The 17,592-nt window shown below is 41.0% G+C and overlaps 2 protein-coding genes across 2 annotated transcripts; one reads left to right on the plus strand and one right to left on the minus strand.

Annotated features, from left to right (window-relative positions):
* Nucleotides 1–6,217: 6,217 nt before the first annotated feature.
* On the minus strand, nt 6,218–8,363 carry mrpl43 (mitochondrial ribosomal protein L43). Its single transcript, XM_017439115.3, has 3 exons — nt 8,082–8,363; nt 7,138–7,244; nt 6,218–6,590 (listed from the first exon to the last, which is right to left on the minus strand). The coding sequence occupies exons 1-3, from the start codon at nt 8,210–8,212 to the stop codon at nt 6,367–6,369; spliced, it is 462 nt and encodes a 153-aa protein (XP_017294604.1). The 5' UTR covers nt 8,213–8,363; the 3' UTR covers nt 6,218–6,366.
* Nucleotides 8,364–8,422: 59 nt separating this feature from the next.
* twnk (twinkle mtDNA helicase) lies at nt 8,423–13,459 on the plus strand. Its single transcript, XM_017434810.3, has 7 exons — nt 8,423–8,647; nt 8,853–9,495; nt 9,920–10,622; nt 10,993–11,233; nt 11,629–11,736; nt 11,922–12,063; nt 12,702–13,459. The coding sequence occupies exons 2-7, from the start codon at nt 8,878–8,880 to the stop codon at nt 13,041–13,043; spliced, it is 2,154 nt and encodes a 717-aa protein (XP_017290299.1). The 5' UTR covers nt 8,423–8,647; nt 8,853–8,877; the 3' UTR covers nt 13,044–13,459.
* The last annotated feature ends 4,133 nt before the right edge of the window (nt 13,460–17,592 follow it).

The following is a 17,592-nucleotide window of genomic DNA, read 5'->3' on the forward strand; positions in this document are numbered from 1 at the left end:
GAACTGCTGGGGGCACGGTGGAGCAGTGGTAGCTGTCCCAGTGAGAAGGTCACAGGGTCATTCTCTCTCTGCACAGCTGGGTTTACTCCGAGTCCTCCGGTTTCCTCCCACAGACCAAAAACATGCACGTTAGGTGAACTGGTAACTCTGAAACTGTCCCTAGGTGAGAGCGTGAATGGCTGTCTGTCTCATTTGTCTCCACGTGTCCCTGTAGTGGACTTGTGACCTGTCCAGAGTGTCCCTCGCCTCTCGCACAGTGACTGCTGGAAGCAGACAGCAGCTCCCCGCGACCCGGAAAGGAGAAGCTTGGATGGACTGATGTGATCTCATCTGTCCCAGAGCTGCTTTGCTGCTTCTGGCTTCAGGAGGTTTTTGGATCCGTGTCAGGTTTAAATAAAACCTCAAGACCATCAAGGCACTCTGGAGCAAACTGTGCTGCCCAGTGCCCAGGAAAATGAGCCAAAACACACCGCTAAAACCACCCAAGAGTGGCTAAAATCAAAACAATAAGCTGCTCTGAAGAGGCAGCCTTCAAACCTGAGAGCTGGAGGAATGGGCCAGAACACCTGTGGACACCTGTGGACACCTGTGGACAGGTACAGACGTGACACAGGGAGTCACATGACTGCAGAGACATTAATTTGTCAGTTTCAGATTGAACAGATTCATCCGTAGCTCCTCAGAACGCAGTGAAACAGTCTTCTGATCCAGTCTGACTCATTAAATTTAGATTTATCTTTTTATAATTCGACCATCTTACTGTATATTTTTGTTCTTTTGTACTTAATGCTGCTCCTGTTTAAATCACCGGTTGAGAGTGTAGCCTGCGCCATCATACTTTATTGTTTTTACAAATTCGTGTCATTTAAAGTACCTTAAATGAGTTTTATTTTGGGGCTCATTTCATCTCTTTACTCGATGTTTGTTACAATTTCTGGGTTTTTTTTAGGTACAGAAACAGTCAATTTTAGTTCTTGATTTTCTTTAGACAGTTTGATGTTTTCATATAAATGTACTGTTCCCTTTTTTTAAAATACTAAAACAAAACATCATCGATCCGTCTAATAATTGACGACTCCGCTCCTTTTATTTTCCTCTTCCAAAGAGTTTTAATTTGGCTTCATTTACAAAATCCATCAGACTTTTTCCTGGTTTCACTTTCAGACCTGCTTGGAGGAAACGGTGGCTGCTGATTGGACAGCAAAGTTCATTATTTGTAATTTAAAAAAAAAAAAAAGGATTTCTTAAAGGAATGCATATCGCCCACTGCCTTTCATGCCAGACTAATGATGAGAAATGATGGCGCTGTAGCCGTTTTTGCTCAAACCTTTCAAATATTAACCAACATTCGAAACATTAATCAGTCTGACCAGTAATCACTCAGTGGCTCATGAGATATTTTGCTAACAGACACCTTTGGCTGCAACAGTTAGTGGCAAACACTAGCTAACCTTTTGATACTTTCAGCCCTTTTGTCAGTTTTAGCTGTTCTTTAGCTAATTTTAATTGTAGCTGTAAAACTGGCGGTTTTACGGCCATTTTTGTGTCCTCTAAGTTGTCTGCGGCTGCCATCTTGAATCAGGTTGACTCTAAAAGGTCATTTTTATTCATTTTTTGCTCTTCAGACAATAATTACTTTCTGGGAGTTTTGTTAAAAATGCACCGACTGGTTCGTGAGATATTCAGCTAATGCTCCATACGAACAAAGACACGCGCAGAAACATGATCCCCCTTCAGCGGCGGGCGATAGGCATGGAGTCTGGATGTCTAAAATACGCCTCAGCACGTTGATGAGGACGACCTTCACCCTTTGCAGGACCTCAGAGGTTCCAGAACTGCTGAAATCTTTACACGGTTCTCATTTGTTGTTTTTTTTTGTTTGTTAAAAAGTAATAAAAATAAGAAGGTTACTCAGATTTGATCCGGACTGAGGCTTTGGCGCCTTTAGCTGCTCTCCAGCTTCCAATCAGCCTTCGCCCTCCTCGCCCTCCATCTTTCCTCATCTCATTACCTCCACATTAAAGTTTTATCCGTTCACATTCACACCCTGTCCGCTTCATAAATGGCCTCTGATCAGCTGGGTCTCAAACATCCCTCAAGTTTATGTTTCTAAATGCAGAAATAGGAAAAAGGCGACTTTTCTGCCGATGCTTGTAGCTCAGTAAGAAGTATTTTTATATTTCCAGCTGGCTTACTTTATGGCAACAGCTTAAACAGTATATATATATATTTATAGGGACACTTAAAGCTTTTTGTAGCAGGTTACAAATGATTCCAGCCTGTATTTTCATTAAGATTTGCACGTATTTGTTGCATTTTCAGTAAGTTCCTGCAATTATTTCCTCTTTCAAACAGGTGATTCACGAACAGGAAGCTTCTTCTGCTGATTGGTTCTTCCTGAAAATGTTCATTATTTTAAAAAAAGGAACTCAGGATTGTCGGTAAAAATATATCAACATACGGCTTTAGTAATAAGAATTTCTGTCTATTATATATAAATACAATATTTCTTTTTTTTTTTTTTTTGCCCAGAGAGTTCGTATTGTTTTTGTTTGTGTTTACGTTGTTAAAAAAACAAATATTTTCTGCAAACTGTGACACTTTTTTCATCGTTCTGTCCACTTTAGATCTTTTCTGTACCTCCTTAGAGACTGAACTCATGTTCCTTCTTTCTGTAAAACAGTTAAAAAAAAAAGTTAATGGTTTCATTTTGAATCTCGTGTCTTATTTATGTCGTTTCATTAAAAACTTCACGTTTTGTCTCTGAGAATAAGAACAAAAACAAAACTTGAGCGAAAGGAGAAGTCAGACAGTCATGTTTTTGCCAGTGCCTGTCTGTTAGCAAAATATGTCGTGATCCTTTTGAGGAATTTTAATGAAACTTTCAGGAAATAATCACTGGATTTACATCTGCAACTGATTAGCTGTTGGAGTCGATGTGATTCAAGATGGCTGCCACAGCCAACTGAATGTAGAAAACATAATAACGGCTATAATTCAGTCAATTTTACAGATATTGAGCTGTAATTTGACGTGGTAGTAGCTGAGAGGCATTCACAACACATACTTAAAGTGCTGCTCATTGTGCAGCATCTTTAGCTCTGACTGGTGGAGACAACCCTGAATGTCTGTTAGCAAAATATCTCCCAAGCTACAGGACGGATTTTAATGAAACTTTCAGGAAATAATCATTGGATGTACGTCTAGTTGACCACTTCCACACAAAAATGGCTATAATTCAGTCAATTTTAAAGATATTGAGCTGTAATTTGACGTGGTAGTAGCTGAGAGTCATCCCCAACACGTACTCTGAGTGTTATCCTTTAATTTCTGACCACAGTAGCAATAACTCCGTTGTTTTTTCAGCTTGGGATGATCTGACGGAAGGAATGCTGGGGCTTTAATATTATGTTCAGCTAAAAGAACATCAGTGTGAGGAGCCTGTGTGTGTGTGTGTGTGTGTGAGGGGGGTAGGACTCGTGAAATAACACGTCAGACATGTTCAGACAGCTTTGAGGAGAATCCATCCCAGCTCGGCCCCAGAGGCCTTCTCACAGGACTGCGTCGGAGCAGATTGGCAAAAAAATAAATAAAATTAAAATAAATAAAGTAAAACAGGAGCTCTGGGAGGAAGGGGGGCCAAAATTACCATTTCCAGAGCCATATTCCAGGCGGTAACTTAGCAACAGCAACTTTATTTAGAGCCTTTACCGTCCCTGCATGGGTCAAGCTGTGGCAGCTCGCCGTGGGGAGAACGGCGGAAGTCAGAGCTTTAATTGGTGCTGTAGATCAATTAAAAGGCAGGAGGTGAGAATGAATCAAACATCATTTCCATCTCAACGATACCCAGGTCGAGGCCGAGCAGCGACATCGTGTCTTCTTTCCTGAATGAACACTTTGACTTTTACTAACGTTTGATTCAAAGCACAGATAATGTGGCTCTGCATCCTAATATATTTATGATACACATCAAAACCTTCGGCTCATTCAGGAAATAGCTGCTCTGACTTTTAGCTTTTTTAACTTTTATGCTTTTCAAACTATTCAGTTTTATTTACAAATATTTTCCCCGTAGAAATACATTGAGATCTTTTCAGTTCCTGTAAAAACTTTGTTCTCTTTGGAATCTGCTTCAGTTTATTTGCTGTTTTTGTTTTTCTTTCCTACTTTTAGCTTATAGCTGCAGTTCTGCTACTTCTAGCTTTCAGCTTTTCAGCTAGCCTTTTGCTGGTTTTAGCTTCTAGCATTTGGTACTTTTAGCCCTTTTGTTACTTTTAGCTTCTAACTTGCTTTTTGAATATTTTCTTTGCTACTTTAAGTTAGATCATTGCTACCCTTTGCAGCTTTTAGCTTTTATTTAGTGTTTCACTTCTTTTATTGTGTAGCTACTTTGAACTTAAAAAAAAACTTCAGCTACTTTTAGCTTGTAGCTATCTTTTTGATATTTTTAACTAGCATTTTGCTAACCTTTTGCTGCTTTTACCTAGCATTTTGCTGCTTTATGCTTTTACACAGCCTTTTAGCTACTGTTTTGCTACTTTAGCTTTGAACTAGTAAACTATCCTTTGGAGAGTTTTAGCTAGCTGCTGCTATTTTAGCTTCTAGCTACTATATTGCTACTTTTATCTAGCCTTTTGCTTTCAGTAAATGTTTGGCTATTTTTAGCTAACCTTTTGTTACTTTTGGTGTTTAACTGCTTCTTTCAGCTGACATCTAGCATTCTGCTTCTTTTAGCTGACATCAAGCATTCTGCTTCTGGTAGCTATAACAGTTTCAGCTTCTTTTAGCTGATATCTAGCGTTCTGCTTCTTCTAGCTGACATCTAGCGTTCTGCTTTTGGTAGCTAAAAGTTTCAGCTTCTTTCAGCTGACATCTAGCGTTCTGCTTCTGGTAGTTATAACAGTTTCAGCTTCTTTTAGCTGACATCTAGCGTTCTGCTTCTGGTAGCTATAAGTTTCAGCTTCTTTCAGCTGACATCTAGCGTTCTGCTTCTGGTAGCTATAAGTTTCAGCTTCTTTCAGCTGACATCCAGCCCTCAGCCTGTTTCCAGCAGACGTCACTCAGTCCTGAGGCTCATCTGTATTCCTCTCACGAGGAACGTCACCGAGGTCATCGCCGGACGCCTTTCGCAGTCAGAAATGATGAATTCAGGGTCAGATCTGCAGCTGAAGAATCAGATCGATTCATCAGCACATTTAAAAACAGCCGGTGTTGAACAAAGTGCTGGACGTGGGCTGCGGTTCTGCCAACATCTGCCTTGTTAAATGTGAACAAACGAGCCGACGGAGCAGCGAGGAAGCAAAAAGTGTCATCCATCAGGAGATCACACAACCATCTGTCATGTTCGTTTAAGCTCCAGGTCACCGGCAGGGAGGACTCCTTCAAACCTCATTAAACAGTAAAAACAGAGTCATTCCTTCTGCCAGGTGGACAGGATGAGGACGTCCTGCTGAAGTCTTTTAGGTGAAACTAAACCGATAAACAAAAAAAGACTCAAATCTGAATTTAAACTCAGCTACGGGAAACGGCTCATTTTTGTTTTTTCTGTTTCCAAACAATCTAACTTCTGCAGACTTTGTACGATTTTAGTCGTTCGCACATCAAAACGTTCGGCTCATTCAGGAAATGGCTGCTCTGACTTTTACTTTTTGTAACTTTTATACTTTTAAATATATTGATCTTTATTTACAAATATTTTCCCCATAGAAATACATTGAGATCTTTTCAGTTGCTGTAAAAACTTTGTTCTCTTTGGAATCTGCTTCAGTTTATTTGCTCTGTTTTGGTTTTTCTTACCTACTTTTAGCTTATAGCTGCAGTTCTGCTACTTCTAGCTTTCAGCTAGCATTTTTCTTTTAGCCCTTTTGTTACTTTAAGCTTCTATCTCATCTTCTTATTCCATTTAGTTTTAAACTACAGTTTACTGCTTTTAGCTGCTTTAAACTTGCATTTTTCTATTTTTATCTTTAAGATAGCCTTTTGCTACGTTTAGCTTGTATTTAACTGGTATATAACACTTTCAGCTAGCATCTGCTTCTTTTAGCTAACCTTTTGCTGTTTTTAGTTTCTAGCCAGCCTCCTGCTACATTTAGCTTTACCTATTCTTTAGCTACTTTCAGTTAGCATTTTGCTTCTTTCCCTTTAAGCTTAAACAGCTCAGGTTCATCTTCATCGTTGTTTAACGCTCAGCGTTTTGCAGAAAATACAGTTTCTTTAGTTTTAATTTAAAATAATTTATTTACAGACCTTTAATCTTGGGCTGAAAAACATCAGTCTGTTCTTACCGCTGTGGATGTAATAATCGTTCTGGGGGTAAAAACAGGAAAATGAGTCTTAATATTTTCTGGAAAACGGCTTCAGCGTCGTTCAGTCCTCTTTCCGCCGCGGATGCTGTGGACTGATGGGGCCGACAGACGGGGGTCGGTTTGTGAACGGGTGCCACTGGCCCTGGATGCTGGGGCTGTCCGTGTGGAAGTGCTTCCGGATGCGGATCACGTCCAGGCCAGACTGATTGGTCAGCTTGGTCAGAACCTCCAGAACCTCCTGCGACGTTTTGTTCTTGATGCATTCCTCCCTGATGTTACCGTTCACTGCAATAAGAGGGAGGAAAAAAAAATCACTCAATGGGGAGTAAAACTGAAGGAGACAAAACAGTTTTTTACTTTTAATTAACAAGTCTCAGAAAGAAACAGCGTCATACTGCCCCCTGGAGTATAAAAGGAGGACTGCAGTACTATCAATCACTTTATGAAAGAAAAAGTGGACTTTTCATTTAAAATATCTATGGTAACTCAGCCAGTCTGCAGCTACAAAACAACATTTTTATTCACCATAAAACAATGTCTTTAATAACATAATTATTTTACCTGAAAAGCAAAATAACAACCCATATTTTGGCATCAACTAGAAATATTTATAGCTGAGTTTAATAAGGAGCGAAAACAGGTCAGCTGGCCAGATACATATATTTTTTTTGATAAAATACATGTTTTGATGCACTTTCTGACACAACCTGGGCTTGAACCCACAGCCTCAGGACTACAAGATCGAGGCACTGACCTGCTGACAGTTTCACAAGAAAATGAATTCAGTATTTATTCAGGCGTTGGATCGGAGCACAACCCTGTCAGCACTCACAGTATTCGGCGACTATTTTGGGCAAGCTTTTGGGCTGAGGAGACACGTACACGACGGTCCCGGGGTTCTTCTTGGCATAATCCACCACCCCCTCCTCGATAAAATCCCTGCAGGAAAATGGAGGAGACAGCTGAGGGTTAAAGGTTGGCGCCGAAAACCTGCGACTCTGCACCGGGTCATTATATTCAGAACTGAAAAGTCTTCAGAAAATAACTACATGTAGCTACAGTGTTCCTTACTTACACTCTGTGTAATCTATGCTACACTAACGGGAAACTGCAGTAATATTTTTTAATAAAGCAAAGAGTTCAGTTTGAACCGCCACCAACCCAAGCAACTTGGAATATTGGGAATCTGGATTCAGAATTAAATTTGTCGTCTAGATTAGAGCCTATCTGAGAGCTAGTTGTGGCATAACTTTGAACTTTTGCTCCAACAAAAGCTGCTGAACTGAAGGAGCAAAAAGACTTTTTCAATAACCCAAATAAAAAGGCTGTTAGTTCATGTTTTCAACTACCTACATGCCAAAAATCAATTTGATTAGTCAGCATATACTTTATTTTTCCCCCCACCAACAAAATGTGGAAATGGTGATGACAATATAAGCCCACTGTAGTTTTCCGTGGCAACAAACTCAATCTTTGGTCTGAATAAAAGGTTTATTACTATATAAAATAACTGATTAATAGTTTTCTAACCACTGAAAAAACTACTGAACATTTGCTGAAGGTTTCATATCAATCTCAGTTTTATTAACACACTTACATCCAGTGATTTCTGAGTCTCATTAAAGTTCAGACAAGAGTAAAAACATAAAAAAAGAGTGAAATGAAGTGAGGTGTTGGGCATCATTCAGTGCAGGAACTGGGCTTGTAGTAGAAACCAGATATATTTAACTCATTACACCCCCACTGTTAAACTCTAAAGCTCCTGTTTTGTCTTACCTGACTCCCAGTGAGCTCTGTCCTTTCCTGGAGAAGACGATGGAGATTCGCTTCAGCTGACAGACGTATCGGCCGACTCCATTTTGAAGAACACTTTTCAGGAAACGACTCGGGGTCCCTCTGGAGGTCATGTTCCAACTTTAAATTAACCTTCTAACATATAAAAACAAACAGCTGCTCGCTGCTACTGAACGACAAACCAGCTGAAGTAAATTAATGGGTGCTAACGTCTTGGAGGACGACTTCACGGGCATGAACACAGCGCGGTCCGTCGGGAATAGAGTCCGGTGGGAAACAAAGAAAACATTACGGTTAAGTAAAACCTCCAGTGTAGTAAGCTAGCGTATTTTTAACGCTGAGTTTTCTGTTTGAAAAATAATATTTTTGATAGGCGAGTGTAAAATATTGGTCTTTGTATATTTTTTATCTTTTGAAGCACGTTAATTAAGTTCAAGCGTTAACGGACGGAAGCATGTTTCGCACGGACTTGTTTTGAAAGCGCACCAAAAAGCGCGCTCCGGATTGTATTGAAGCATGGGAGAAAATGAGGTCAGGCTTCACAGCAGGTAAAAATAACATTATGAGTTTGTTAATTCAAATTAAAGTGAATTTTAGGGCAATAATTGTGTTTCGTTTTGTAAGAAAATAAGGATTTTCTGCCTCACTGTTTGTCCGCACTGACTTGTTTTAGCAGATTAAGATTGCTTTGCAGCTTTACCATTATAATACTAACTTAAGCGTTTTTAAAAAATTTTTTATTGTATTTTGCAGGTGAAATATGCTAACCAGGTAGCCAATGTGGAGAGGCTTGCTGCTAAAGGGCACCACCTGTCTCCTGCAGGTGGGAGCCCACAAATTTCTCCATCCAAGACATTTTTCATCCCAGTGTTTCAAACTTAACAGGACTTCTGAGGCTCCATGGAACCAAAGACTTGGACGTGCAAGCTTCATCCTCTCACACAAGGTGATCAGGAGCTATAAAAAGGACACCAAGTCCACTGTAGAGATTCCTTCGAGTCCCATCACAGTCACAGACATCAAGCAGTATTTACGCTCCAAAGAGATTCCTTTCCATGATGGCTACAGCTGCCTCCACATCCCGAGCATCTTCATCGACTCGTCCACGAGGAAGGACAGCTCTTCCTTGTTCGTGGATAAAACCACGGGACAGTTTCTGTGTAAAGACACCCTGGTCGAGGGGAGCTGGGAGGACCTCCAGGACTGCCTGGAGGTGATGCAGAAGGAAGAGCAGAACTTCCTCAACCCTCATGTGCTGCTGGGGTATCCGGAGAGCGTGGAGGAGCAGGAGGAGAGGGAGAGGGAGCTGAGGGAGGTGCAGGAAATCTGGTCCAGCTCTGTGCCCTTCACAGATCTCCCAGAGGACGACGCTCAGCTGATTAAAACCATGTTCCAGGTATTAACTACGAGTTTGTCCTGCGTTATTTGACTTTTTTCATACAATCAAAAATATTTACAGAACTGCTTCAGTCACTGGAAGTCAGAGGAATAAATCCACATGCAGTAAGAAGAGGACAAGTTTGTCAAAATCCCTTTTAGAGAAGAAGGTTTATTGATGTTTTGGGGGGATTTTTTACAAACTGATGCAAAGACATCACGTGTAAAATGGGGTCATTACTGTCTTTTTAAACTGAAAGTGGTGACATTTTAAACCTTAATATATCAAAAAACAAGTATTTTCCAACTACAGACTACTAAATATAAAATTGTTTTAGGTTAAATGAGTGTCAGTTTGTTGAGTTTTGGGTGAAGTGTATCTTCACCGTTGGGAGTCCTGGGATTTCACCCATATAACCTGAATTTCTTCTTCTTTTTTTAAGATTACAAAGATCTCTAATGCAACCCTGAAAAAGTTTGGTGTAAAACTCTTCAAGCCCACTAAGAGTCTGGTTTTCCCCTGGTTCGGTGGTCCGGATTCCTCCCTGAAGGGGATCAAGCTCCTCTCCGCCCGAAGGACAGACTCAGGCGAGGTGGCTTATAACGAAGTCACCGTCCCGAGGTGTAGCTCCTACTACAACCTGTTTGGTCTTCCCCTCGTGAACTGTTTGGACTCTGAGGTGGTGCTGACCGGTCGTGAGTTGGACACTCTGGCCGTGAGCCAGGCCACGGGACTCCCCAGCGTGGCTCTCCCCCGCGGGGCCAGCTGCCTCCCGCCGGTCCTGCTGCCCTACCTGGAGCAGTTCAAGCGCGTGACTCTGTGGCTGGGAGGCGACATCCGCTCCTGGGAGGCGTCCAAGATCTTTGCGCGCAAGCTGGGTCTGAGGAGGTGCGCGCTGGTGCGTCCCGGGGAGTTCCAGCCGTGTCCGCTGGAGGCCCTGTCCCGAGGCAGGAACCTGAGCCACATCGTGAAGGCCTCCATCCCAGCGGCACATAAGTCCATCGTTTCCTTCAAGCAGCTCAGAGACGACGTGTACGGCGAGCTGGTCAACATGGACCAGGTGGCTGGAGTGAAGTGGACCAGATTCCCAGAACTCAACAGGCTCCTGAAGGGACACAGAAAGGGAGAGCTCACAGTTTTCACAGGTACTGATTAGTCACAATTAAAAATAATAACACTTTCATCCCTGTTTGTTTTCAAAAAGAAAAGCATCTGTTTCATTTACATTCAGCTGAACATACTGCAGACATTTCATAGATTTCTGCCCAGAAAAAGACTAGAAAATCTTCACGATAGCCTCCTACTTACTGTGAGGGACTACAGGTTATTTTTGCATCTATAAATAAAAGTTAAAAGTCCACCTTTCAAGAAGAAAATGACTTAGAAATAGGATCCAGAGAACATCAACGCTCCAGTTCTCACTGAGAAAGGATGAACGGTTTGTCTAAAACATGTTAACAAACTGAAGACGTGATCTTTTTTTCATTGTCCTTTCTGTCTTTGTTTCTTCTCCAGGTCCTACTGGGAGTGGGAAGACCACGTTCATCAGTGAGCTGGCTTTAGATCTTTGCATGCAGGGTGTCAACACGCTGTGGGGCAGCTTTGAGATCAACAATGTCCGCCTGGCGAAGATCATGCTGACGCAGTTCGCCATGCAGCGGCTGGAGGAGAAGCTGGAGCAGTACGACTTCTGGGCGGACAGATTCGAAGAGCTGCCGCTCTACTTCATGGCTTTCCACGGACAGCAGAACATCAAGTGAGCCTCGTCGGTCCTGCAGGCTTTACTGAGCTGCTGCTGCTGTTTTAGCTTTTAGCTAGCCTTTGGACACTTTAGCTGTTAGGTAGCATTTTGCTACTTTTAGCTATCCTTCTGAAGCTTTTTGCATCTAGCTATACGTTTGATACTTTTAGCTAGAGTTTTGATATTTTTTAGCAACCCTTTGAGTGCTTTAGCTCTTAGCAAGACTTTTACTGCAGCTTTTAGCTTACCTTTTAGGTAACTTTTTGTTTCTGGCGTTTTGTTACTTTTAGGCCGTGTTTGGCTCATTTTAGCTTCTTCTTTTACCTGCTTCAGCGCTCTGCGTTCACACGGCCTTCTGGCAGAAGATGTTTGTGGTTCTGATGAGTTTTGTGACCTTGTCTCGTCTTCAGGACGGTGCTGGACACCATGCAGCACGCCGTCTACCTGTACGACATCAACCACGTGGTCATCGATAACCTGCAGTTCATGATGGGACATGAAAACCTCTCAGTCGACAGGTGAGTAAAAGCAGAAACTGTAACAGCCGAAAAGAGCTCAGTTCCTTCCAGATGAAGAAGGTGAACAAAACATTTATGAATTTGGGTGTGGCAGCCATCTTGAATTGGCTCCAAAAGCGAATCAGTCGTAGATCAGCCGGTGATCCCTCTTCTGAAGTGTTTCATCATTTTTTCGTGCCACCCAGGTTTGCGGTCCAGGACCACATCATCGGCGTGTTCAGGAAGTTTGCCACGAACAGCTGCTGCCACGTCACGCTGATCATTCACCCGAGGAAAGAGGACGACGACCGAGAGCTGCAGACTGCCTCCATCTTTGGTTCTGCGAAGGTGCGGCGGGGAAGTTAAACGCTTCGGTTCAGTCAGAAAACATTTTGTGGATCCTGATTCAGCATTCACACAGATTCCCTGCTTTTTATCTTTTATTTTTAATGCTTTTTTGTAATTTACTTCTTTCTTTTTTATGTTGTTCATAAATCAGAACGTTTAGCTCATTCAGGAGATGATATTTAACTTTATTTACAAATATTTATTTTCTTCTGAGATCTTGTTCTCTTTGAAATCTGCTTCTGCGTTCTTGATCTATTTTTGTCTTTTTATGATACTTTTAACTTTTAGCCACTTTTAGCTGTTAGTTAGCCTTTTATTACTTTTACATAGTCTTTTGCTATTTTATACTTTTGGTAACCTTTTAGCTACATTAGGCTTTTAGCTCAAGTTTTTGCTGCTTTTAATGATTATTTTACTACTTTACCTTTTAGCTAGCCTTCTACTACTTTAGCTTTTAGCAATCATTTGCTTTAACATTTGTTTCAGCTTTTTTAGCATGCTTTACCTCACTCTAGTTTCAAACTGTTCACTGATTTTGCTGAAAATATTTAATTACAGATCAGAAATGGGAATGAAATCTGTGCAGAGATCAGATGCACGTAACACCCTCGCGTCTTGACCTTTAACCCCTTTTCCAGGCCAGCCAGGAGGCCGACAACGTCCTGATCCTGCAGGAGAAGAAGCTGGTGACGTGTCCCGGCCGCAGGTCCCTGCAGGTCACCAAAAACCGCTTCGACGGAGACGTGGGCGTCTTCCCTCTGGACTTCATCAAGCCTTCTCTGACCTTCTCCACTCCCCTCAAAAGCAAACACAAGCTGAGGAAGGTCCCCAGCAAGGCGGAGAGCGAGGAGGGGGTCCAGGGGGACGTGCCGAAGAAAGACGAGGGTAAAAAACAAAAGGTGGAGAAAACGGCCAAAGCAGCGAAGTCGCCTCAGGCCGTTAAAAGTCCTGCCAAAGGAAACGAAACCACCCGGGAGTGATGACAGAAAACAGAATCAAATAGCTTCACTTTTAACAATTTAAAGGAGACTGAGGCTCATATTTTCTGTCTGAAAGTTTAAATAAGCTGATTTATTACGCCAAGTATGAAATATGTGAATTTACATCTTTGGTTGTAAATCAAAATTAAACCTCCAGAATCCAAAAACTGTTTCTACAAGGGATGAAGTCAAGTTGTTGAAACTAGGATGTAAAATAATCCGATCCAGTTAACCTTTTTATACACCGTTTAAAACATTTATTTTCATATGTCTGTGTATAGTTAGAATTGTCTGATATTTAGATGTTTCCCTTCAATTTCAAACTAAACTGTGAAGCTCCTGTCTGCTTGTTGTGAGGGTCATGATTTATTAAACAAGCTCGTTTTTTACTAATAAAATGCTTCTGGTTCAGGTTTAATTGTGCTTCCTTTAGAGGTCAGCAGGGGGCGCTGTGGGCTCAAAAATACAAAAAAAAACCCAACTTCCAGAACTAATCAGGAGTAACTGTTTGCCCTGACATGTTTTATAAACCGCTGACGGAGCTCAATATAAGAAAATGTTTTTCCTTCTCTGCACTTGTTACACATTTGGTGGAACTAGTTTAATAATTCAACAACCACTTTTTTTTGCCAACTAGTCGGAGCAGAAGTCGAACCAGCCGGCCTTTTTGCCTCAAAGTCGCAACTATTTGACTTCTTAACTCACTTAGTTGACAACTAGTTTGGTAAGCATAAAAAATTATTACATGTTAACTAGTCGAGACAAATTAGTCGTAGAAGTGACTTCCAAATTGTGCACTAGTTAACACATTTTTGGCCTTACTAGTGCACCTACAATGTTTATTAGTTAACTAGTAAGACAAAAATGGATCTAAAACTCAAGTTATGCCCAAACAATTAACTAGTCCACTAATAAACACTAAAGTGCTCACTAGTTGATGCATTTTTGGCCTTACTAGTCAACTAGTGCACCTACAATGTTTATTAGTTAACTAGAAAAGGCCAAAATGCATCTAAAACTCAAGTTATTCCTAGTGACTGACTAATGCGACCCAAACAATTAACTAGTCCACTAATAAAAACTACAGTGCTCACTCGTTGATGCATTTTTGGCCTGACTAGTCAATTAGTGTGCCTACAATGTTTATTAGTTAACTAATAAGACAAAAATGCATCAAGTTATGCCCAAACAATTAACTAGTTCACTAATAAACACTATAGTGCTCACTAGTTGATGCATTTTTGGCCTTACTAGTCAACTAGTGCGCCTGCAATGTTTATTAGTTAACTAGTAAGACAAAAATGGATCTAAAACTCAAGTTATTCCTAGTGACTGACTAGTGCAACCCAAACAATTAACTAGTCCACTAATAAACACTAATGTGCTCACTAGTTGATGCATTTTTGGCTTTACTAGTCAACTAGTGCGCCTACAATGTTTATTAGTTAACTAGTAAGGCCCAGGTTTCTCTTTTTTTGAGTCTTGTGTCTAAATTCGGTCACACTAGTTAACCTGTTGACTAGTTCACACAATTATAGTCTGACTAGTTAACCTTTAAATGTTTTAGCAGCAGTAGTTGAGTAGTAAAGCCAAAAATGTGTAAACTAGCAAACATTTCATAATCCCTAGTGAACTAGTAGGTATAATCTGTGTTGACTAGTTAACATATGTGTTTTTTTATGCTTATTAGTCAACTTGTACAACACAGATGTTGGCAGGTTTGGACCCACGGGTAACTAGTGGGGACTTTGGGGCTACTAGTGCAGCAAGATGGCTTCTGCACCAACTAGTTGGCAAAAAAGTGTTACTAGTGAGAGTGCTTGTTGAGTTGGTGCAACTAGTTCAGTGCAGTCGCAAACTAGTGGGGGAAAATGATGCTTGAGATTGATTAAATACACAAATGGCTTGCCGTAGAAACACTAGTTCATTAAAAGGGCGCCTAGATGGGACTTCTGGGCGACTGGTTCTGCTTCAACTAGTTGGGTAAAAAGGTGTTACTAGTAACAGTGTCTGTTGAACAAATGTGACCCAGCGTGCAACTAGTGCAGTGTAGTCGAGAACTAGTGGGCGGAAATGACACTTGAGATCAGGGTTATTGAATAAATATACAAATGGCTTGCCATAGTGTATGAAAACACCATCTAGATGGGACTTTTTGAGCTACTGGTGCAGGAAAATGGCAGATTACTGACTTCTGCACCAACTAGTTGGACAAAAGTGCCTCCAGTTGGCAAAAAAAATGTGTTACTAGTAAGACGTACAAACAAACGGTTTAGGCTTCCTGAATGTCCTCCAGAATCACATTACATGATGAATTATTTAGAGCGAGCGACTTGTAATAAATGCAAAACCTTTTTCAAAACGTCTCCTCGTGAATATTTTACAGGTTAAATCGATTAATTGCCCTTCTTTCGGTGTCACCGGTGTGGATTTACAGGTCGGGAGGTGCGACAGGTGCTGCTAGTTGAGCTGGTGGTGTCACAGAAACCTGATCTTCCTCGGAGGAATGCTTGTCGCCCGCCACCCTTCGTGCCAGAGCTGGATAGAAAAATAGACAATCTGACTGAGATGCTGTAAAACTCCTGCAACAGCAGAAAGAAAAAAAAAAGTAATTTAAGATAAGAAACGTTATCAGAAACAGATTGATACTTTCCTTTTAGCTGTCAGAGCGAGATTCATTACCCATAATGCAACTCACCTGCTGAGAGCTGCATAGGTCTCAGCTTTTTACCCCCAGCCTTCGTCTGTTAGCAAAATATCTTACGAACCACTGGATGGATTTTAACAAAACTTTCAGGAAATAACTGTTGGATGGACATCTGCATTAACTTTTAGGGACAACCCGATTCAAGATGGCCGCCACAGCCAACTGAACTTAGAAAACAGAAAAATGCCCACTACTCAGTCAGTTTTGCAGATATTGAGCTAAAATTTGATTTGGCAGTAGCTGAGAGTTATCCTCAACATATGAAGAGAATATATAACATTACTTTAACTGTTTGATGTAATTGCATATATATATATTATATTAATATTATTTTGAATTAGAGCTGGTTGGAGGCTGGACTTGACTACAAAAATGCAACCACCTGAGTTTGTTGGGCTGTTGCTGCTCCGTTGTTTGGCTCAGACTGGACTTCACAAACGTAAATCCCTGCATCCGAGACGACAGGAGGGAGACCCTGCACAGATGTGATTATTACCAGATTTTTGCCTCGTTCTTCCAGCAGACTATCCCACGAAGCGTCAGAAAGTAGATTTACTTCGATCTACAACCGATTAGCTTCTGAACCCAATTCAAAAACAGCTGTAATCCAGTCAGTTTTACAGACATGGAGCTGACATTTTGTGTGGTAGTAGCTGAGAGTCATCCTCAACCCAGACTCCAAGCACTGACAGCTTCCTCATTATCACATGAGACTGCAGATCATTTATAACAGAACGGCTAAAACTCAGTTTTAAACTCTGGCATAAATTGAGGCGGGCGATATGCATTCCTTCAAGGAATGCTTTTTCTGTGATTTGCTTCTACATTTTTCCTTCTATAATGACTCCAGGCTGTGTGTTGGATGGGCTGGGGTGGAATATGGCCTCTGAAGGGCCTGAATGGGCCTCTTTGTGTCTGCAGACATTACAGCACCGAGTCGATGGTAGCTCTGTCGCCTGCCAGCACCTCAGGAGGCAAAAACACTCCAAAAAACAAACAAAAAGAAAACATGGAACAAGTTTATCCAAACGTGCTGCTCGTTACTATCTGTAGGATCATGTTTATCCAAGTAAAGTTGTAAAAACAATTTTTTTCCCCCCCGCTGATTTGTCAGATTAAAGCACGGGAAGCGTTTAACCAGTTTTTCTGCTTTTGAAGGGTTTGTACTCATCAGACGTTTGCATGCCTATTCAAATAGCTGCCATCTGGAAAAGGAGGGAGATGAAACAACTTGAGTTATTCTGCTCCTGATCTGAAAAAAAATAAAATAAAATAAAGTGCGGAGAACAAAAGAAGGCTGCTTTGTAAAACGTTTTAGGATGTGGGAGCATGAAGATGTTTTAGCAAGCTGTCTCAGGTGAAGCTTTTTTCCCGTAAAGAGACTAAAAACCTCTGAAAGCAGGTTAAGAGTGAAGGGAGAGACGAAGGTAATGATGGGTTGCTTGGATACATGCAGACATAGCTCTCCGCTTCATTAAGTCAACTATTCAACCAAGTCTGGAGGTAATTTCATGTTCAATCAGAGTCCGTCAGGTTTGGGCTGAGATCCAAATTAAAACAGATTTCAGCTCCTCGTGTGTGTACAGTTTGACAAAATAAAGCTTCAATATAAATCATTTTTATTTCTAGTTCAGGGGAATAAATTGTTTAGAGTTAGATGAGAAGACACCTTTTTTTGTTTTTTAATATCAAACAAATTTTGTTCCCAAATGATTCCTGTTTCTAAATGAGCTGGAAGTGAATCTTTACTCCAAGTTTTAAAAAAACTAGGAAAATATTAACCACAAAAAGTCTATCAAGTATTTAAAAAGGCGTATTTATTGTTCTGAGTTTTATGACATT

This window comes from Kryptolebias marmoratus, linkage group LG17, assembly GCF_001649575.2.
Source record: "Kryptolebias marmoratus isolate JLee-2015 linkage group LG17, ASM164957v2, whole genome shotgun sequence".
In the NCBI taxonomy this organism is placed as follows: Eukaryota; Metazoa; Chordata; class Actinopteri; order Cyprinodontiformes; family Rivulidae; genus Kryptolebias; species Kryptolebias marmoratus.